Genomic DNA, 18,526 nt, shown 5'->3' with positions numbered 1-18,526 from the left:
CCTCCTGCTCCATGCTCTGCTCGATCTCACAGAGGAGGCTGTGTGGGTTCGGACTGAAGCCCTGTAGACTGCGCTCCTCCGTCAGCTCCTCCAGACGAGCGCTCAGCTGCCGGTGAGACACACGCACTTCCTGCAGCTCCAGCTGACTCTGGCGCAGCTGGTGCGAACACACAAGAGCCAGAAAACACTCAGAACACTCACAACCCCTGCCCTGACCCACCCCTGAGAAATAAACGAGCCGAACGCGACTCGTCCGTGTAGATGCAGCGTCACACTAAAGGAAGCGTGTGCAGTTACTCATGTCATTGTCTAAATAAATACTCTATTCTCAGGCATTTTTATCACCTATGATTCATTTATTCCACAACCGCAAGTGTCTGATAATAGAAATAAATCAGTGTTTGTAATGTTGTGATTCATCTCAGAGCTCAGCACTCACCGTTATGCTCTATTAGATTGACTGTAAAGCCAAATTAAAGGATTAGTTCACTTTCAGAATAAAGATTTTCTGATCATTTACTCACCCCCATGTCATCCAAGGCGTTCATGCCTTTTTGTCTTCAGTCGCAAAGAAATTAAGGTTTTTGAGGAAAACAATTCTCCATATAATTGTCTTCAATAGGGATCAACGGGTTGAAGGTTCTAATTGCAGTTTCAGTGCAGCTTCAGAAGGCTCTACACGATCCCAGCCAAGGAATAATATCTAGCAAAATGATCGCTCATTTTCTTTAATAAAATAAAATACAAAAGTATATCATTTTTAACCACAGATGCTCGTCTTGCACTAGCTGGACTTCATGCATTACGTAGTCACGTTGGAAAGGTCAGACCCTTATTCCTCGGCTGGGATCGTGTAGAGCCCTTTGAAGCTGCACTGAAACTGCAATTTGAACCTTCACCACGTTGGCCCCCATTGAAGTCCATTATATGGAGAACAATCCTTAATTTCTTAACGACTGAAGACAGAAAGACATGAACATCTTGGATGACATGGGGGAGAGTGAATTATCAGGAAATTATTATTCTTGAAGTAAACTAATCCTATAATCTCTTTTTACTTACATCGTATCTGCAGTTTGTTGTTTGTGATGAGAAAATTTGCAGTCACATTTTCAGTTCACTCGTCAAAACTCTGATGTTTTCAGCGCTGACTAACCTGCAAGCCTCTGATTGGCCATTCTAAGCTCAACAGAAACTTGTGTGATTGGTTTTTAAATCGCAGCGCTGCAAATAACAACACGTAAAGAGAAATCTGATGCAAAGTGCGCATCATTTTAATGAAACGATGTAATAACACGAATTGATGCTTTTCATTTCAACTTTTCATTTTGACCGCGACAGCCTTGATTATGTTTAGTTTAATTGTGCAGGGGCATTTTTGCCTCATTATGTTGAATTTATGGGGCATCTTTTGCCACAAGACCCCGTTCATTTCCAACCCTGGTGTACAATGTTTTTTTTTCGAATTTGTAACTAAAACAAAGATTATTGGAGCACGTATTATAAGGAAATATGATTTCAGTCTCTACTTCAATAATTCACATTTAATTCAATGAGTTACTTGCCATTTCTTTGTAATGATTTGTGAAATTTAATAGCAATTTCTGAGTGAAATTAGTTTTTATACCTTTTTTTTCCAGTCTATGACTGGAGTCTCATTTTAGTGAGCATCATTTTAAACCAATTTTTTTTATATTATATATATATATATATATATATATATATATATATATATATATATTGGGCATTACTTTTATATTTAAAAAACTAATTTTTTTGGCCATATGGGTTTGCAGTAAAACTATGTAAACAACATAAAGCAGGGTACATTTTGAGAAGTAAGATATATAGTAAGAAAGAAAATATATTTCTTAACACATTTATTTTGTGTGTTTGAAACATAAATATTTTATGGGATTTATGACATGAATGCTTATTAATTTCCAGACATATACAGTTTTGCTTCTCATGTTGTTTGCTTCTCAGTGTTCAATTATTTACTGGAAACCAAAACATAAATAGTGATTATAATGTGTGTGTTTGTTTTGCAGTGTGATGGTCGCTCACCTGCAAGTCCTTCTCGTGACACTGTTTCTCCAGCACCAGCGTTCGCTCTCTCAGGTCTTCCACCGTGTGCTGCAGCTGCTGGTTCTCCTCCAGCATGGCGTTCACGCGTCGCTCCAGTTCCTGCTTACGTTCTGACAACATCTTTATCTGCATAACGAGAGTGGGAAAAACACCAGGTTACGGACATCAGCATTGTACAGCTTTAGTCTCTGACTCTGTTTAGACCTATTCAGAGCAAAACAACTGTAAAACTTTACAAACGAATGAATCACAATATATCTAAACCTTACATATACAGTATATAAGTCTAATGTATCTGAAAAACTCAAGTGTGGTTTAGTGGATTAGTTTAAACTCTCCTGTAGTTGTAGGAATGCTGTGCTGCCAGGCATCGGTAGGGAGTCACTAACACCTCCATAGTCAGGAATGTGCTCTTGATAACAGGAATATTTCAAAACAACTCCTAGAAAATGCTATTGCTCAGAGGTTGCTCTTTCATAGTTTAGGTTTACTGTATGAGGACAGGAACTGCCCCATAAAGAGCCATTGGGTTGTGTAGCTCATACTGAAAAACATCCAAGTTGTACAGCCGATACGGGTCTGATCCACTAAGAAAAACAACACAATAACTGTTCAGTGGAACACTACGGTTTAAGTGAGTTTGTGTCAGCATGAGAGTGCTAAAACTAAGAAATGATAAGCTGTTGTTTCATAAAAATGTTCTTCTTTTAACCATTTTCAATGTTCAGTTTAGATTTGGCTGGTGGACAGCAAGACTAGCAGCAAAACCAGCAATAATCACCCTGGACCAGCATCAAAATTCGGTCTAGATTTGAATTCACATCTGCATTTGAAAAGTCACAGTTCGCTCAAAAATGAAAAATTGCTGAAATCTACCTCAGGCCATCCAAGATGTAGATGAGTTTGTTTCTTCATGGGAACAGATTTGGAGAAAATTTAGCATTACATCACCTGCTCACCAATGGATCCAAAACATCACAATAATCCACAAGTAATCCACAGCACTCCAGTCCATCAGTTAACGTCTCGTGAAGCCAGAAGCTGCGTGTTTGTAAGAAACAAATCCATCATTGAGACTTTTTTTTGGTCTGGTCTGAATCGGGAGAGATATCTGCACAGATCAAGCACCGTTTACAAGCCAAAACAGCTCTAAACATATATGTGGGTGGATTTTGATGTGAGAGACAACAGGAGATGGACTTTTTCACTGGAGGAAGCGTTATTATGGATTATGGACTCGTATTTAGAGGGAAGAAATGGTTTGAAGTTAAAAAACGTTCTTAATGATTGATTTGTTTCTTGCAAACACAAAGCTTTTGGCTTCTCTAGATGTTAACTGATGGACTGGAGTGGTGTGGGTTACTTGTGGATTATTGTGATGTTTTTATCAGCTGTTTGGACTCTCATTCTGATGGCACCCATTCACTGCAGAGGATCCATTGGTGAGCAAGTGATGCAATGCTACATTTCTCCAAATCTGTTCTTATGAAGAAAGAACCTCATCTACATCTTAGATGGCCTGAGGGTGAGGACACCTTTAGCCTTTTTTTGTGAACTATTCCTTTAAGTATCAGCATCATCTCAAAGGTTTCCCTTAATAGATGTGCTACACACACACAGTTTTGAGTCCTGATTTGTGTGTGTAGCCCATGAAACAAACATGAGCAGAAGTTTTAGCGTCTCTCCCTCCTGTTTTGACCTAGATCTGCTAACCTAGTTCACCAGCACTGAGGGATTCTCTGTGATTAACCGTATGCTGCACCTGCCTTCAACCACTGAACTTTAAACGCATATATCTGCTTCTCTTGAAATTTAAAATTTAAAACAGGTGATCTAGACAGTGACACTGGTATATTTATGTCCCGGTCGGCTCAGAAGCGGCATGGATTGGAATAGACTCCTGTTTCTCTCTGTCTGGCTCTGACTGCAGTTTCGGGAACACCCAGACTTTGCAGCATTTGCTCTTAAAATAGAACAGAAGTTTTCCCCGCTCAATTACAGCTCTAGTACACACACTCCACATGGGAGTCTCGCTATTAAAACGCCTTTACATATACATCTAGCCGCTATGTTAAGCGTTGACTGTAATGTGATTAGCAACAAGCAAGAACAGTCGTACATTTCAGGTGGATTTCTCCTTCAGTCACAGGGCATGAGAGCTGTTTGATCAGCTCTAAACATATATGTGGGTGGATTTTGATGTGAGAGACAACAGGAGATGGACTTTTTCACTGGAGGAAGCGTTATTATGGATTATGGACTCGTATTTAGAGGGAAGAAATGGTTTGAAGTTAAAAAACGTTCTTAATGATTGATTTGTTTCTTGCAAACACAAAGCTTTTGGCTTCTCTAGATGTTAACTGATGGACTGGAGTGGTGTGGGTTACTTGTGGATTATTGTGATGTTTTTATCAGCTGTTTGGACTCTCATTCTGATGGCACCCATTCACTGCAGAGGATCCATTGGTGAGCAAGTGATGCAATGCTACATTTCTCCAAATCTGTTCTTATGAAGAAAGAACCTCATCTACATCTTAGATGGCCTGAGGGTGAGGACACCTTTAGCCTTTTTTTGTGAACTATTCCTTTAAGTATCAGCATCATCTCAAAGGTTTCCCTTAATAGATGTGCTACACACACACAGTTTTGAGTCCTGATTTGTGTGTGTAGCCCATGAAACAAACATGAGCAGAAGTTTTAGCGTCTCTCCCTCCTGTTTTGACCTAGATCTGCTAACCTAGTTCACCAGCACTGAGGGATTCTCTGTGATTAACCGTATGCTGCACCTGCCTTCAACCACTGAACTTTAAACGCATATATCTGCTTCTCTTGAAATTTAAAATTTAAAACAGGTGATCTAGACAGTGACACTGGTATATTTATGTCCCGGTCGGCTCAGAAGCGGCATGGATTGGAATAGACTCCTGTTTCTCTCTGTCTGGCTCTGACTGCAGTTTCGGGAACACCCAGACTTTGCAGCATTTGCTCTTAAAATAGAACAGAAGTTTTCCCCGCTCAATTACAGCTCTAGTACACACACTCCACATGGGAGTCTCGCTATTAAAACGCCTTTACATATACATCTAGCCGCTATGTTAAGCGTTGACTGTAATGTGATTAGCAACAAGCAAGAACAGTCGTACATTTCAGGTGGATTTCTCCTTCAGTCACAGGGCATGAGAGCTGTTTGATCAGCTGCTCCATCTTTTGGAGATATATGTGATTTGAAGGGGTTAAATTCTCAGTATTTGATTTACAGAGCTTGACATCTCTCATATGTTTCAGGATCAGCTGTCAGCGAGCAGATGGGAGAAGTCAGTGTATGTACGTTAAGATTGCTTTTAAGAGAAGGTTTTTTCCAAACATGCAGTATCTGGCTATGACTGAAAGACAGGACCCGAGGATTCTGTATTTGCAAAACTCATCTGTCTGGCTCTGACTGCAGTTTCGGGAACACCCAGACTTTGCAGCATTTGCTCTTAAAATAGAACAGAAGTTTTCCCCGCTCAATTACAGCTCTAGTACACACACTCCACATGGGAGTCTCGCTATTAAAACGCCTTTACATATACATCTAGCCGCTATGTTAAGCGTTGACTGTAATGTGATTAGCAACAAGCAAGAACAGTCGTACATTTCAGGTGGATTTCTCCTTCAGTCACAGGGCATGAGAGCTGTTTGATCAGCTGCTCCATCTTTTGGAGATATATGTGATTTGAAGGGGTTAAATTCTCAGTATTTGATTTACAGAGCTTGACATCTCTCATATGTTTCAGGATCAGCTGTCAGCGAGCAGATGGGAGAAGTCAGTGTATGTACGTTAAGATTGCTTTTAAGAGAAGGTTTTTTCCAAACATGCAGTATCTGGCTATGACTGAAAGACAGGACCCGAGGATTCTGTATTTGCAAAACTCATGTTAAGATCTGAATTGGCGTTATACAGTTCCACTGTACTAGAGGGAAAACCCACCTTTGTGTCTGTGTGTTTTACAAGAACAAAAATGTTGTTGAGGTGTAACAGTTACATAGTTTACACATGCAGAACAAAACCAGATCTATTAGTCATGCAGTAGATGTGGATGTATTGTAGATGATGATAACTTCAAACTCTTTGCTATTTTTCTCTGAGAAACTCCTTTCTGATATTGCTCCACTATTTTTCGCTGCAGCATTGGGGGAATTGGTGATCCTCTGCCCATCTTGACTTCTGAGAGACACTGCCACTCTGAGAGGCTCTTTTTATACCCAATTATGTTGCCAATTGACCTAATAAGTTGCAAATTGGTCTTCCAGCTGTTCCTTATATGTACATTTAACTTTTCCGGCCTCTTATTGCTACCTGTCCCAACTTTTTTGGAATGTGTAGCTCTCATGAAATCCAAAATGAGCCAATATTTGGCATGACATTTCAAAATGTCTCACTTTCAACATTTGATATGTTATCTATATTCTATTGTGAATAAAATATAAGTTTATGAGATTTGTAAATTATTCCATTCCTTTTTTACTCACAATTTGTACAGTGTCCCAACTTTTTTGGAATTGGGTTTGTATATATATCCTTTGATAAATATTTTTTTCTCCTATAATCTACTGAAATGTTAATACTTTAGTGTTTCATGGTCATTTTTTCTTAGACACTTATCTGTTTTGCTACTGTACCTTTAACTCTTATCTATATAAATTATGTTTGTTATGATTGGCTAATCTCTCATTTGTAATGTTGCTCATCAGGCCAGTTCCTGTTGCTCAATACTGAGCAGTTGTTAATATGTACATGTGGGCTCTGTTCCAAAACTTAGTGAGCTGTCTATATTGTCTACATAGGCAGCAGCCTTCTAAGGGAGCATCCTGAAATGAAATGAACCTCATATACTCGATGACTGATTTTTTTTTTTTTACCACCCCATTTTTCTTGTTTTAAGCAAAAACTCACTTATTTATTTTATTTTTTTTGCTTGTCAAGTAAATGTATATTGAATTAAGAATGTTTAGATATTTGTAATGGACAACAAAACAAAAATACTGAGTAAGAAAATATATATATATATTTTGCAGTTTATCACAGCAACATACCCATATTAGGTAAAAATTGTTTATATTTAATCAGATTAAAGTATTCTTATCAATACTTTTCAGTACTGTATGACAAGTATACAGCTAATATTTTTCTTTCCATCTTGCTTGAATTTTTTCACTGAGCTTGCCGTAATGCATTCTGGGATTGTCATTTCAATAAAGGATGCAAATTGTAAAACTGATGTAAAAGGCAGCAGGGTTATTATAGTTAACTAAAACTAAACCCATAAAAATATTTTTGTTTCTTGAAATAAAATAAAAAAAAATAGCTGAAATAAATTAAATTCTAATATTTAAAAAAAAAAAACTTACACTTTTTTTATTTCAGAAAATCTCCAAAGCAACATTTCTCATTTTCATTTAGTTTAACTTCATATAAAAAAATAACTAATATATACTGTGCATGATGAAAATTACAGGCCTCTCTCATCTTTTTAAGTGGGAGAACTTGCACAATTGGTGGCTGACTAAATACTTTTTTTCCCCACTGTATATATATAAACTAATAAAAATGACAAACACATCAAAATTACTAAAACATTAAAATGTAAATAATAATCGAAAATACAAACATAAAAATGAAATATATATATATATATATATATATATACACACACACCGTATACTGTATACACACACACATATACACAAACTATCTTAATACTAAAATAACACTGGTAGGCCGTTCACTATGTTTTGGAACAGTTCCACAATTTACAATCTACAGATCCACAATTTTCCCTTAATAAAATGTCCTCACTTTTTCAGAATAACCTCAATAGAATAACCATAAGCTTTGTTTTGATCTTGTTGTTGTGAATAGACCAGTGATATGAGCGTGTCCACTGATGACGGCCTGTGAAACTCACGCTGGCGTTGTTTGTCCTGTGCTGTCACAACAAAGACACCAGGAGCCAATTACACACCCGTCTCTCATAGATGAGTTAGTGAAAAGTCCCACATTCACTTTTTCTAGCTGCTTTGAAGCTCAGATGGGACATAAAGCAATCAGGGTATGATCCAGCAGCGTTTTGCATCGCACAATGAGATCTTCACATCACAAAACGAACATGCAGAAAAGAGGAAGCGGTTCATGAGCACTTACTTCAAGCCCTTGCTGTTTAGTGCAGGAAACAAATCATGATTTGAGGAAGGAAACAGAGGAAAGCAGATTTTGAAATATATCATGGTGTCATGACTTACTGCAAATAAGACAGTCCACATCCCATAATGCCTCACCTCGGCTTGTAGGGTCTCAAGGCGCGTCATGTGCTGGTTGGTGGAGAGACTTTTCTCTTTGAAATCATCCCGTAAAGAATGAACCTGAGTAGACAACTGTTTCTCCACCTCGGCGGCCTGTGGACAAACACAGACATTTATGTCAGCCTCCCATAGATATATCTAGTCTATAGGCTACTTGTACAGTATACTGTGCGTAGTATGCAGATGGCCTGTATGCATTTATTTACAGTGTGAAAAATTAACTGAAGGATCAAGATTTTTTTTGGTCTTTTTCTTTTCTCATCTTTTCAGGAGGGTTCAGATTTTAACATATATAATAATTATTATTATTATTATTTTAATTAATTTTTTTATTAGATACTGAGCTGATTCTGCTATTAATTAATTCATTTCTATTTTATTATATTTTATTTTATTTTACTTTTTTAAACAAACTTACTTTACATGCTACCCAGCTGATACTATGGGTGTTTTTCCAGCCACTGGAATTAACATTTATATGTATGTATGCATGTATGTATGTATTTATTTAAACAAAATCAGGTTGACAGGCAGATACTATAGGTGTTTTTAGAGCCACTAGATTTAACAACGTATGTTTTTTATTTTATTTTAGACCATGTTTAGTCTTCAGATTTAACTATTTTATGTATTAATTTGTTTGTTTGTTCATTCGTTCGAAAAATCAGGTTTACAACGTACCAGGTTGATGTTATAGCCATTTTAAGTAACTTATATTTTTTACTTTCACGTACTCTTTCACTTTACAAGGTACTTGGCTGATACTATGGCCATGTTTGAGACACAGGATTTAACAATTTGGCTGTTTTTTTCTTTTTCTTTTACTTTTTTTTTTGTAAAGACCACATAACTTTGAGTGAACATTCTGTTAACGTCACTGATATGTTTGTTCATAACTTTGAGAGGACATTCTGAGAATGTTCCCTGTTGCATTTAACTGAGAGAAAATTCATTGCGCAGACTAAACTGAGTTCTGTTTTATTTCACTTATGATTTTCCTTATTAAAAGATATTTCCTTATTAAAAAACAGACACAAATGAGCCAATAGTTTTCATACAGTGTGAATATAGAGCCAAAAAAATTAGTGTACAGTAGCTCAGATCATTTAATCTTGAAGTTGATGAGAAATTTTTGTATTTGACTTTTTGATCACAAACTGGTATCGGGAAAAAGTATTTTTCCAAAAAACCTGAGAAGCAACAGATTTAATCAAACATCTCTAGTGTATCTGAATTGTGATTTCTTTCCCACATGATCTAACATCATTCATGACGACATTTAAAAAAAAACTGAGGCGTAATTTCATTTGCAGCACTTTCACGAATGGTTCACGAAGCCATTAGTCATTTTGGTGGCTGTCATTTCAGTGTGAATCGTGTCTGTGCGAGCGCTGATGAATGTGGGCGGATGTGAAGAAGGGAAGCTCTCGCAGCTCAACATGACCTGTGGCACATGGCACATGCGCGGCTCACATGCCGGCCATTTTTATTGAGCCGCAGGCGCGTTACGTGGAGCGTTGTGTCGGATCGGTGAGGTTTCTTGTTCATTTATGACTGTGGATCCTGCTTCGAATGAAGAGCAGTGCTAAAGAAACCACTTATACAGTTGTACAGTATACAGAATTTAAAATGCAGATTCACAATGTCTTAGCACTTTATTAGTTATCACTTTATTATAGTTATCACAGCACTTTGTGAGAGGGTTTGAAATCACACATGTGGTAACACATGGAATTGGACATAACATTAGGGGTTGCCATAGCGATATGTGGGAATAGTGATTGGTGGTGGTGATGATTTTCCTTAGTCATATTGTTAGAGGAAGAAACCTGTGACATTTCTGCAGTATAAACTGGAGACACTGCTGGACAGTTCACACGGCAAATCACACAATAAAGCAATAAACCAAGTACATATAATCAATGCAATCATTTGTTAAAGCCTCAGAATCACCCCATCTTGGTAATGAAATGTAGGTCTATTTTGTTGTGTGTCCACCCCCCTTCACCTAGCTCTCTAAACCTTTGTAATGTAATTAGTGAAATGCTTCTCTCTGATCAGATTAGGCTGCTGGGGTTCAGGCGTGTTTGACAACCCCCTGCTTCCAGACAGGCGTGTGTGTGTGTGTGTATGTGTGTGTGTGTGTGTGTGCACGCGCAACAGAAAGCATCTGTCCAACATAGAACAATATGTTCAGTATATTAGCTAAACATTTATGCTGTCTGTATTTGCTAAACTTTACCTACGAGCTGCTCTACTTCATTATCTAGTTATGCTGTCACTGTATGGCAAGCCGTTTTAACATTTAATCTTTAAAACATAATGAATCTAGTTAATGCTGCATTTTTAGCTACTAGTATCTATTCCATTAAGTGAAAGTGCTTCTACTAGTTACTAGTGCTTATTCTTTAGATACTAGTAACTTTTTAAAGATGCTAGTACTTATTCATTAGATACTATTTCTTATTTATTAGATGCTAGTATTATTTCAATAGTGACTAGTTACTATTCTATTGTTACTAGTAACACATTTCAAATTTTGCCATTGACTTCGATGGGGATCTGTCATTCAGATATTTCAGTTCTGACTAGTATGTATTCCAATAGTAACTAGCATATTTTTAAATATTACTATTAATATTCATTAGATACTAGAATATATATATATTAAATACTATTACTTTTCATTAGATACTAGTACATATTTAATTGATACTAATATGTATTCATTAGGCACTTGTACTTATTTGACATTAGTATCCTTTGTAATTGTTACTAGTATCAAATCTTATTATACTATAATATCTTACTATATGCAACTGCTTTTTTAACTTGTCTTATGTTATGACTAGTCAGAATGACCACTGTAGAGTTCAATTAAAAATATTACTAGTTAAATAAAAAATCTTACTTGAACATTTGGAATAAGTACTTGTGTCTAATACAGTTTGTGCACTAGTATCTATTGAATAAGTACTAGTATCAAATAGATATAAAAATGCTAGTATGTAATAAACAAATTCTACTATATATTGAAAAGGTACACGTATCTAATAATAGGTACTAATGCCTAATGAGTAACTACTAGTATATAATATATATATACTAGTAACTATTGGAATACATACTAGTGAAAACAAAACGTGTTACTAGTAATAAACTGAATAGTTACTAGTAACCAGTGAGTAAGTACCAGTATATAATATTAACTACTAGTATCTATTTGATAGGTACTAGTATCTAAGAAATGGGTAATAGTATCTAACATTAAGCACTAGTATCTATTTAAGAGGTACTAGTATCTAATGAATAACTACTAGTACTTAATGGAATAGATACTAGTATCTAAAAATAAGTATTAGTAGCATTAAACTATATACTAGTATGTTTTATAGATAAAATGGCTTGCCATAGTCACTGTCTCTCCAGAAGACAATTTGATTGCTCTGTTTTATTTATATGTCAACTTTGTCTCAGATGTTTCTCCTAAAAGTCCATTGAGAGAAATAAAAATGCAATTGTTGCATATATTAAAAATATAGAACTATAATGTCATATTGAGAAAAATTTATGTAGTTTAAGACATTTTTATATCTCTTCTGAAACTCTTCTTCAGGATTTTTCTCAGAAGAAGGAGCAGGAGATTCTGTTTCCTCCTAATTAATCTCAACACTGTCTTGAAGAAACAGCCAATATATTAATGAGATCTCATTTGTGATTTTCTTTTCTTCAGGTTGTTGCTGTATATGCAAGTCATCACACAGTTCTTGTTGTCTTCTCTTGCTCGGTTTCAGTCGGCTGGACGTAATGTTGTTGTTAAAGAGGATCTGGATTAAAACCTAATCCCACCTGAATTCATCCATGTGTCTCATTGGTTTATGTCACTTCTCTTGTCCCACAGAAGGAAGGTCATCTGAGTCTGCAGGTCTAGATCCATTAGCAGATTTGTCAAGCCCAACTAGTTATCTCATATTCAGAGCCTCTTTCTTGCTTTCGAGAACATCACCGTCAGCAACCAACTAGCTTAATTACTTAAAAAAATTCAAAGTTAACCAGCCATATGACCATGTGGTCAAGATGTGACTAGTTTGTTCTAGTAGTTAGATGGTAGATGTTGTAACTATACCATTTAGATAACAAAAAGCATCTTTCTCAATTGACAGCCATTTAAAATGTGGTGTATTTTGAAATTGGTAGGATTATTTTCGGTAAGTATTTAAAAAAAAAAAAACATTTTTGTTTATGTAAAATAAACATAAAAATTATTTCATTCAGTTAGTTTCAAAAGCAACATTTCTAATTTTCATTTATAGTTGGAGTACAAAAATAATTAATAATAACTAAAACTGAAAAAACTAAAATAAAAAAAATTCATTCACAAAAAACTAAAATGAAAACGTAAAATATAAATAAAATGACAATGGAAAATATATTATAATATATTATTATTTCAGCTAGTTGCTAGTTTAGTTTAAGTTTGAAGTACTAAAATAACTAAAACTAAACAAACAAAAACAAAATTACAATTTAATAAAAACTGAAAAAACAAACTAATAAAAATGCCAAAAGTGGACAACAAAATTACTAAAATTTAAACTAAAATTAAAATGAAAACAGAAAATCTACAAAAAAAAAAAAATCAAATTCAAAGTATTAACAAAAATAATAATATCAATGATACTAAAAAACACTGGTCCACCATGAAGAGGAACATGAGTCTTCATCCAATGTGAGTGAACTAAATAGGTCTGTCAAAAGCACCGTTTGCTTTTTTATTTATTTTAGTTCCCAGTGGATCAAAATAAAAGGCTTTCATTATTTATTATTTTCCGAGAACATGTTTTGGTTTTGCTGATGTTTTTGCCCTCAGCTGGAAGCCCTTGCGCTGCCACTCTTGATTAGTTTATCACCATCGATTCTTCCATTTGTGTGTGAATATTAATAGCATCCCATGTGCTAATGACAGGATGTGTGTGTGTGTGTGTGTGTGTGTGTGTGTGTGTGTGTAAAGTCCATTGAGAGAAATAAAAATGCAATTGTTGCATATATTAAAAATATAGAACTATAATGTCATATTGAGAAAAATTTATGTAGTTTAAGACATTTTTATATCTCTTCTGAAACTCTTCTTCAGGATTTTTCTCAGAAGAAGGAGCAGGAGATTCTGTTTCCTCCTAATTAATCTCAACACTGTCTTGAAGAAACAGCCAATATATTAATGAGATCTCATTTGTGATTTTCTTTTCTTCAGGTTGTTGCTGTATATGCAAGTCATCACACAGTTCTTGTTGTCTTCTCTTGCTCGGTTTCAGTCGGCTGGACGTAATGTTGTTGTTAAAGAGGATCTGGATTAAAACCTAATCCCACCTGAATTCATCCATGTGTCTCATTGGTTTATGTCACTTCTCTTGTCCCACAGAAGGAAGGTCATCTGAGTCTGCAGGTCTAGATCCATTAGCAGATTTGTCAAGCCCAACTAGTTATCTCATATTCAGAGCCTCTTTCTTGCTTTCGAGAACATCACCGTCAGCAACCAACTAGCTTAATTACTTAAAAAAATTCAAAGTTAACCAGCCATATGACCATGTGGTCAAGATGTGACTAGTTTGTTCTAGTAGTTAGATGGTAGATGTTGTAACTATACCATTTAGATAACAAAAAGCATCTTTCTCAATTGACAGCCATTTAAAATGTGGTGTATTTTGAAATTGGTAGGATTATTTTCGGTAAGTATTTAAAAAAAAAAAAACATTTTTGTTTATGTAAAATAAACATAAAAGTTATTTCATTCAGTTAGTTTCAAAAGCAACATTTCTAATTTTCATTTATAGTTGGAGTACAAAAATAATTAATAATAACTAAAACTGAAAAAACTAAAATAAAAAAAATTCATTCACAAAAAACTAAAATGAAAACGTAAAATATAAATAAAATGACAATGGAAAATATATTATAATATATTATTATTTCAGCTAGTTGCTAGTTTAGTTTAAGTTTGAAGTACTAAAATAACTAAAACTAAACAAACAAAAACAAAATTACAATTTAATAAAAACTGAAAAAACAAACTAATAAAAATGCCAAAAGTGGACAACAAAATTACTAAAATTTAAACTAAAATTAAAATGAAAACAGAAAATCTACAAAAAAAAAAAAATCAAATTCAAAGTATTAACAAAAATAATAATATCAATGATACTAAAAAACACTGGTCCACCATGAAGAGGAACATGAGTCTTCATCCAATGTGAGTGAACTAAATAGGTCTGTCAAAAGCACCGTTTGCTTTTTTATTTATTTTAGTTCCCAGTGGATCAAAATAAAAGGCTTTCATTATTTATTATTTTCCGAGAACATGTTTTGGTTTTGCTGATGTTTTTGCCCTCAGCTGGAAGCCCTTGCGCTGCCACTCTTGATTAGTTTATCACCATCGATTCTTCCATTTGTGTGTGAATATTAATAGCATCCCATGTGCTAATGACAGGATGTGTGTGTGTGTGTGTGTGTGTGTGTGTGTGTGTGTGTGTGAATAAAACTGACTAGGATTGACAGTTTTAAAGCATGTTATGGGCCGCTGCCGTAAATCTGAATGTTAAAGTCATTAAGACTGACGTTCAAAGTGGTTTGTCAGGGCAACAGGGCTGTTTCGATACAGGAAGAGATTGTTGTCTGACCTCAGCTGCATCATTGCCACAACACCACAGCCGTCCCGGGGCAAAATCAATGATGCTCAATGAGAATTCAAATACGCCTGTGAACAAGAGTCGCACACAGAACCGCAACCTAAACTCAATGTGGCATTTAACCTGCGAATCTCAGTTTCCTGCCAGATCAATAAACACTAATTTCCCATCATTGCTCAGAAATGATGGTCTTCATTCAACATTAGCAATTCATCATTTTGAATTTCATTATGTTTAGAAGTGACTTCAGCCACACTGTAAAAAAAAATCCGTAAAATTTACGGTAAAAAACCGGCAGCTGTGGTTACCAGAATTTTACCGTAAAAAATACGGTAGCAGCGTTTTAGGTTTTACGGTTTTAACTTAAATTTACAGTTAAATACCATAATTTCATTAACTGATAAAATGTTATTATATACCAACCTATTGAAGCACTGACATCTGTTTTGTAGCTTTGTAATACACTGATAACCACCAAATGCAGGAGGTGATGAGAGTCACATGATGAACCAAAGCCCATCACAAGCAGCTTTTAAATAATAACATATATAGAAGGTACACAGCGTCATTCACACAGACACTAAACACCATCACGGTAACACACGAGACTGAAATAATGCAATAAACATTCATTTAACAACATTAGGTGTAACATACAAAACTGATAAGAAAAAACTAAGAAGAAACGTAGTTATTTCAACAAAAAAACATCAAATTTGAAATGTAACGCAGGGAATTCTGGGAATGTCAATTTACGGTTATTCACTGTAAATTATACGGCCTATTTCACTTCCAAAAATGGTATACTACTGTAAAATGAATGTCCAATACAGTTTTTCACCGTATATAGTAGGGGAATTTACCGTTAACCATTTAACAGGTTTTTACTGTAGCATTTTTACAGTCTTTTACCGTTAAATTCACAGCCATTTTTTACAGTGCAGTGCCATGCAAAATAAAAATATGTTTATTAAATCCTATTTATTGATATCAAGATATATGAATATTTATATGATGTTATGCATAAATCATGATGCAAAAAAAATTAAATGTATATGTAGGCCTATAATAATGTAGTGGTTATTCACTGTTTAAACATCCCTCAATGGAGAAAGATGCATTTTGCCTGCAGAATGGTCTAGTTATGACATAACTACTACCTAACTGATGAAGCTAGCCAGCCAAACAACACTGAGTCAGATGTTGTATTATTATTAGCTATATTACCACGTGATAGATGACTTTGCATCAAAATAACATCGATTTTGATGTCAACGGCAACTTTTATTTTTAACTAAAACTACACTCTAAAAAATTCTGGATTGTTTCAACCCAACTTTGGGTGAAATATGGACTAACCCAACGTTTGGGTTAAAAGTCAGATGTTGTATTATTATTAGCTATATTACCACGTGATAGATGACTTTGCATCAAAATAACATCGATTTTGATGTCAACGGCAACTTTTATTTTTTAACTAAAACTACACTCTAAAAAATTCTGGATTGTTTCAACCCAACTTTGGGTGAAATATGGACTAACCCAACGTTATAATATAATATATATATAATGTTAAAATTTAACCCAATGGTTGGGTATTCCATATTTGACCCAAAGTTGGATTGAAACAACCCAGCATTTTCTAGAGTGTATAACTAAAACAAAACACATTTTTTCTCATTTTTGTTTAGTTTAGGTTGAATTACTAAAACAACTAAATAAATTAAAGGTGACTTGACTTGACTTGCTGTCTGCAACACTATCAGAACAGACCTGTGGCACATTTTTGGGTTAATACATTTACACATTTTTGTCCCATAAATGGACCCATGTAACACAGGCAAAACTGCAGAATTGTGTTCTCACACACAATTCATGTTATCAAAGAGATTCTGTCTGCTGGCCATAACACATTCAAGTGCAACAGTTGCGAAACAGACAGATTTTCAATTCAAACACAAAGATACAATTACTAAAACAACTAAATAAATTAAAGGTGACTTGACTTGACTTGCTGTCTGCAACACTATCAGAACAGACCTGTGGCACATTTTTGGGTTAATACATTTACACATTTTTGTATTAAAGTCCCATAAATGGACCCATGTAACACAGGCAAAACTGCAGAATTGTGTTCTCACACACAATTCATATTATCAAAGAGATTCTGTCTGCTGGCCATAACACATTCAAGTGCAACAGTTGCGAAACAGACAGATTTTCAATTCAAACACAAAGATACAAAAAAAAAAAAAGGTGTCTTTGAAAAGTTTACTTCTTCATCATCCTCATGCACGGGCAACGGTTTAAAGTTATCAGTTCAATGTTCTGTACGTCTTCAAGGTCGCCCTGCTGGATTGTCAGACAGGTAGATTGCATAATTGTGAGCCGCACAGCTGTTGAATTATTGAAAACGGACGGGAGCGTAGTGGAATTTTGATGAGTTTGTGTAAAGTAGTGTCTCAGGAATATGCCGTAGCAGGGAGTTTATTCATAGCATGTGTGTTGTTTTCCACCTGTCACTGTATGGATTTCCAGCTCACCATAATCAATATATTGATTCAAAGAATGACTGGAATAATCATTCTGGCTTTTCTTGAGCACACTGCTTTATCAATGTGCGTTTTAGACAATGACTTCCATGCAGGGTGTCTTTGTGGTGCGTTAGTTAAAGCTTAGGGCTGGTAACCAGAAGGTTTCTGGTTCGATCTCCATAAGGAATAAGCCACCATCAGGCAACCTTAGGTTACTCTGGACCGTCCCTCTTGGTGGACAGATTATATATTTAATCCATTTTAATATTGGATTACATATATTAAATATTTCTTTTTTTCTATGCATTTTTATTTTTAGCATTTATTAGCATTTTTTATCAGTGTTTATCTTTGGGAATCAAAACCCAGGACCTTGCTTTTTTATTATTTATTTTATAATTTTTCTTTCCTTTTTTTATTTATTTTATTGTTTATTGGATTACATATATTTATAGTAAATATATTTTTGTTTCTATTTATTATTTATTATCTTATTTCTGATTTAAAATGTGCATTTTTATTTGTCTTTTACTTTTCATTCTCTTTATCATGACTATATAAAGCATTCTGCACTATGAAGTGTGCTAGATAAATAAATGTGCCTTGCCTTTTTTATTATTTGTTTTATTATTATTTAGTTTTTTTATTATTCTTTTTCTTTCGTTTTTAAATGGATTTTAATAAATTTTTATATTATATTACATATATTATTTATTATTCTTTTTTTTTTTTAAATGTTTATTCTTAATTTTCTTTTTCTTTATCATGATTATATAAAGTAGAATTTTGCATTATTTGTATTATATTTGTTTTGTTGTTATTTTATTTTTCTTTACGTTTTAAAATGTATTTGAATTATAATATATATATATATAGATA

The 18,526-nt window shown here is 34.6% G+C and overlaps 1 protein-coding gene across 2 annotated transcripts in view; it reads right to left on the bottom strand.

Annotated features, from left to right (window-relative positions):
• The window catches only part of LOC107553048 (bicaudal D-related protein 1-like), a 38,796-nt gene that overhangs the window by 14,946 nt on the left and 5,324 nt on the right, over positions 1-18,526 (bottom strand). Inside the window, exons 3-6 of one of the 2 annotated variants that reach the window (XM_016235129.1) lie at positions 8,407-8,523; positions 8,273-8,284; positions 2,068-2,214; positions 5-157 (exon numbers count right to left, since the gene is read on the bottom strand). In XM_016235129.1, coding sequence (XP_016090615.1) covers positions 5-157; positions 2,068-2,214; positions 8,273-8,284; positions 8,407-8,523 — 429 coding nt within the window. The remainder of the gene's footprint in view (positions 1-4; positions 158-2,067; positions 2,215-8,272; positions 8,285-8,406; positions 8,524-18,526) is intronic. The other variant, XM_016235131.1, reaches the window with a different exon arrangement.

The sequence above is a fragment of the Sinocyclocheilus grahami genome, unplaced genomic scaffold, assembly GCF_001515645.1.
Source record: "Sinocyclocheilus grahami isolate Dianchi unplaced genomic scaffold, SAMN03320097.WGS_v1.1 scaffold463.1, whole genome shotgun sequence".
Taxonomy (NCBI): domain Eukaryota; kingdom Metazoa; phylum Chordata; class Actinopteri; order Cypriniformes; family Cyprinidae; genus Sinocyclocheilus; species Sinocyclocheilus grahami.
This window is presented reverse-complemented; position numbering and strand designations above follow the sequence as displayed.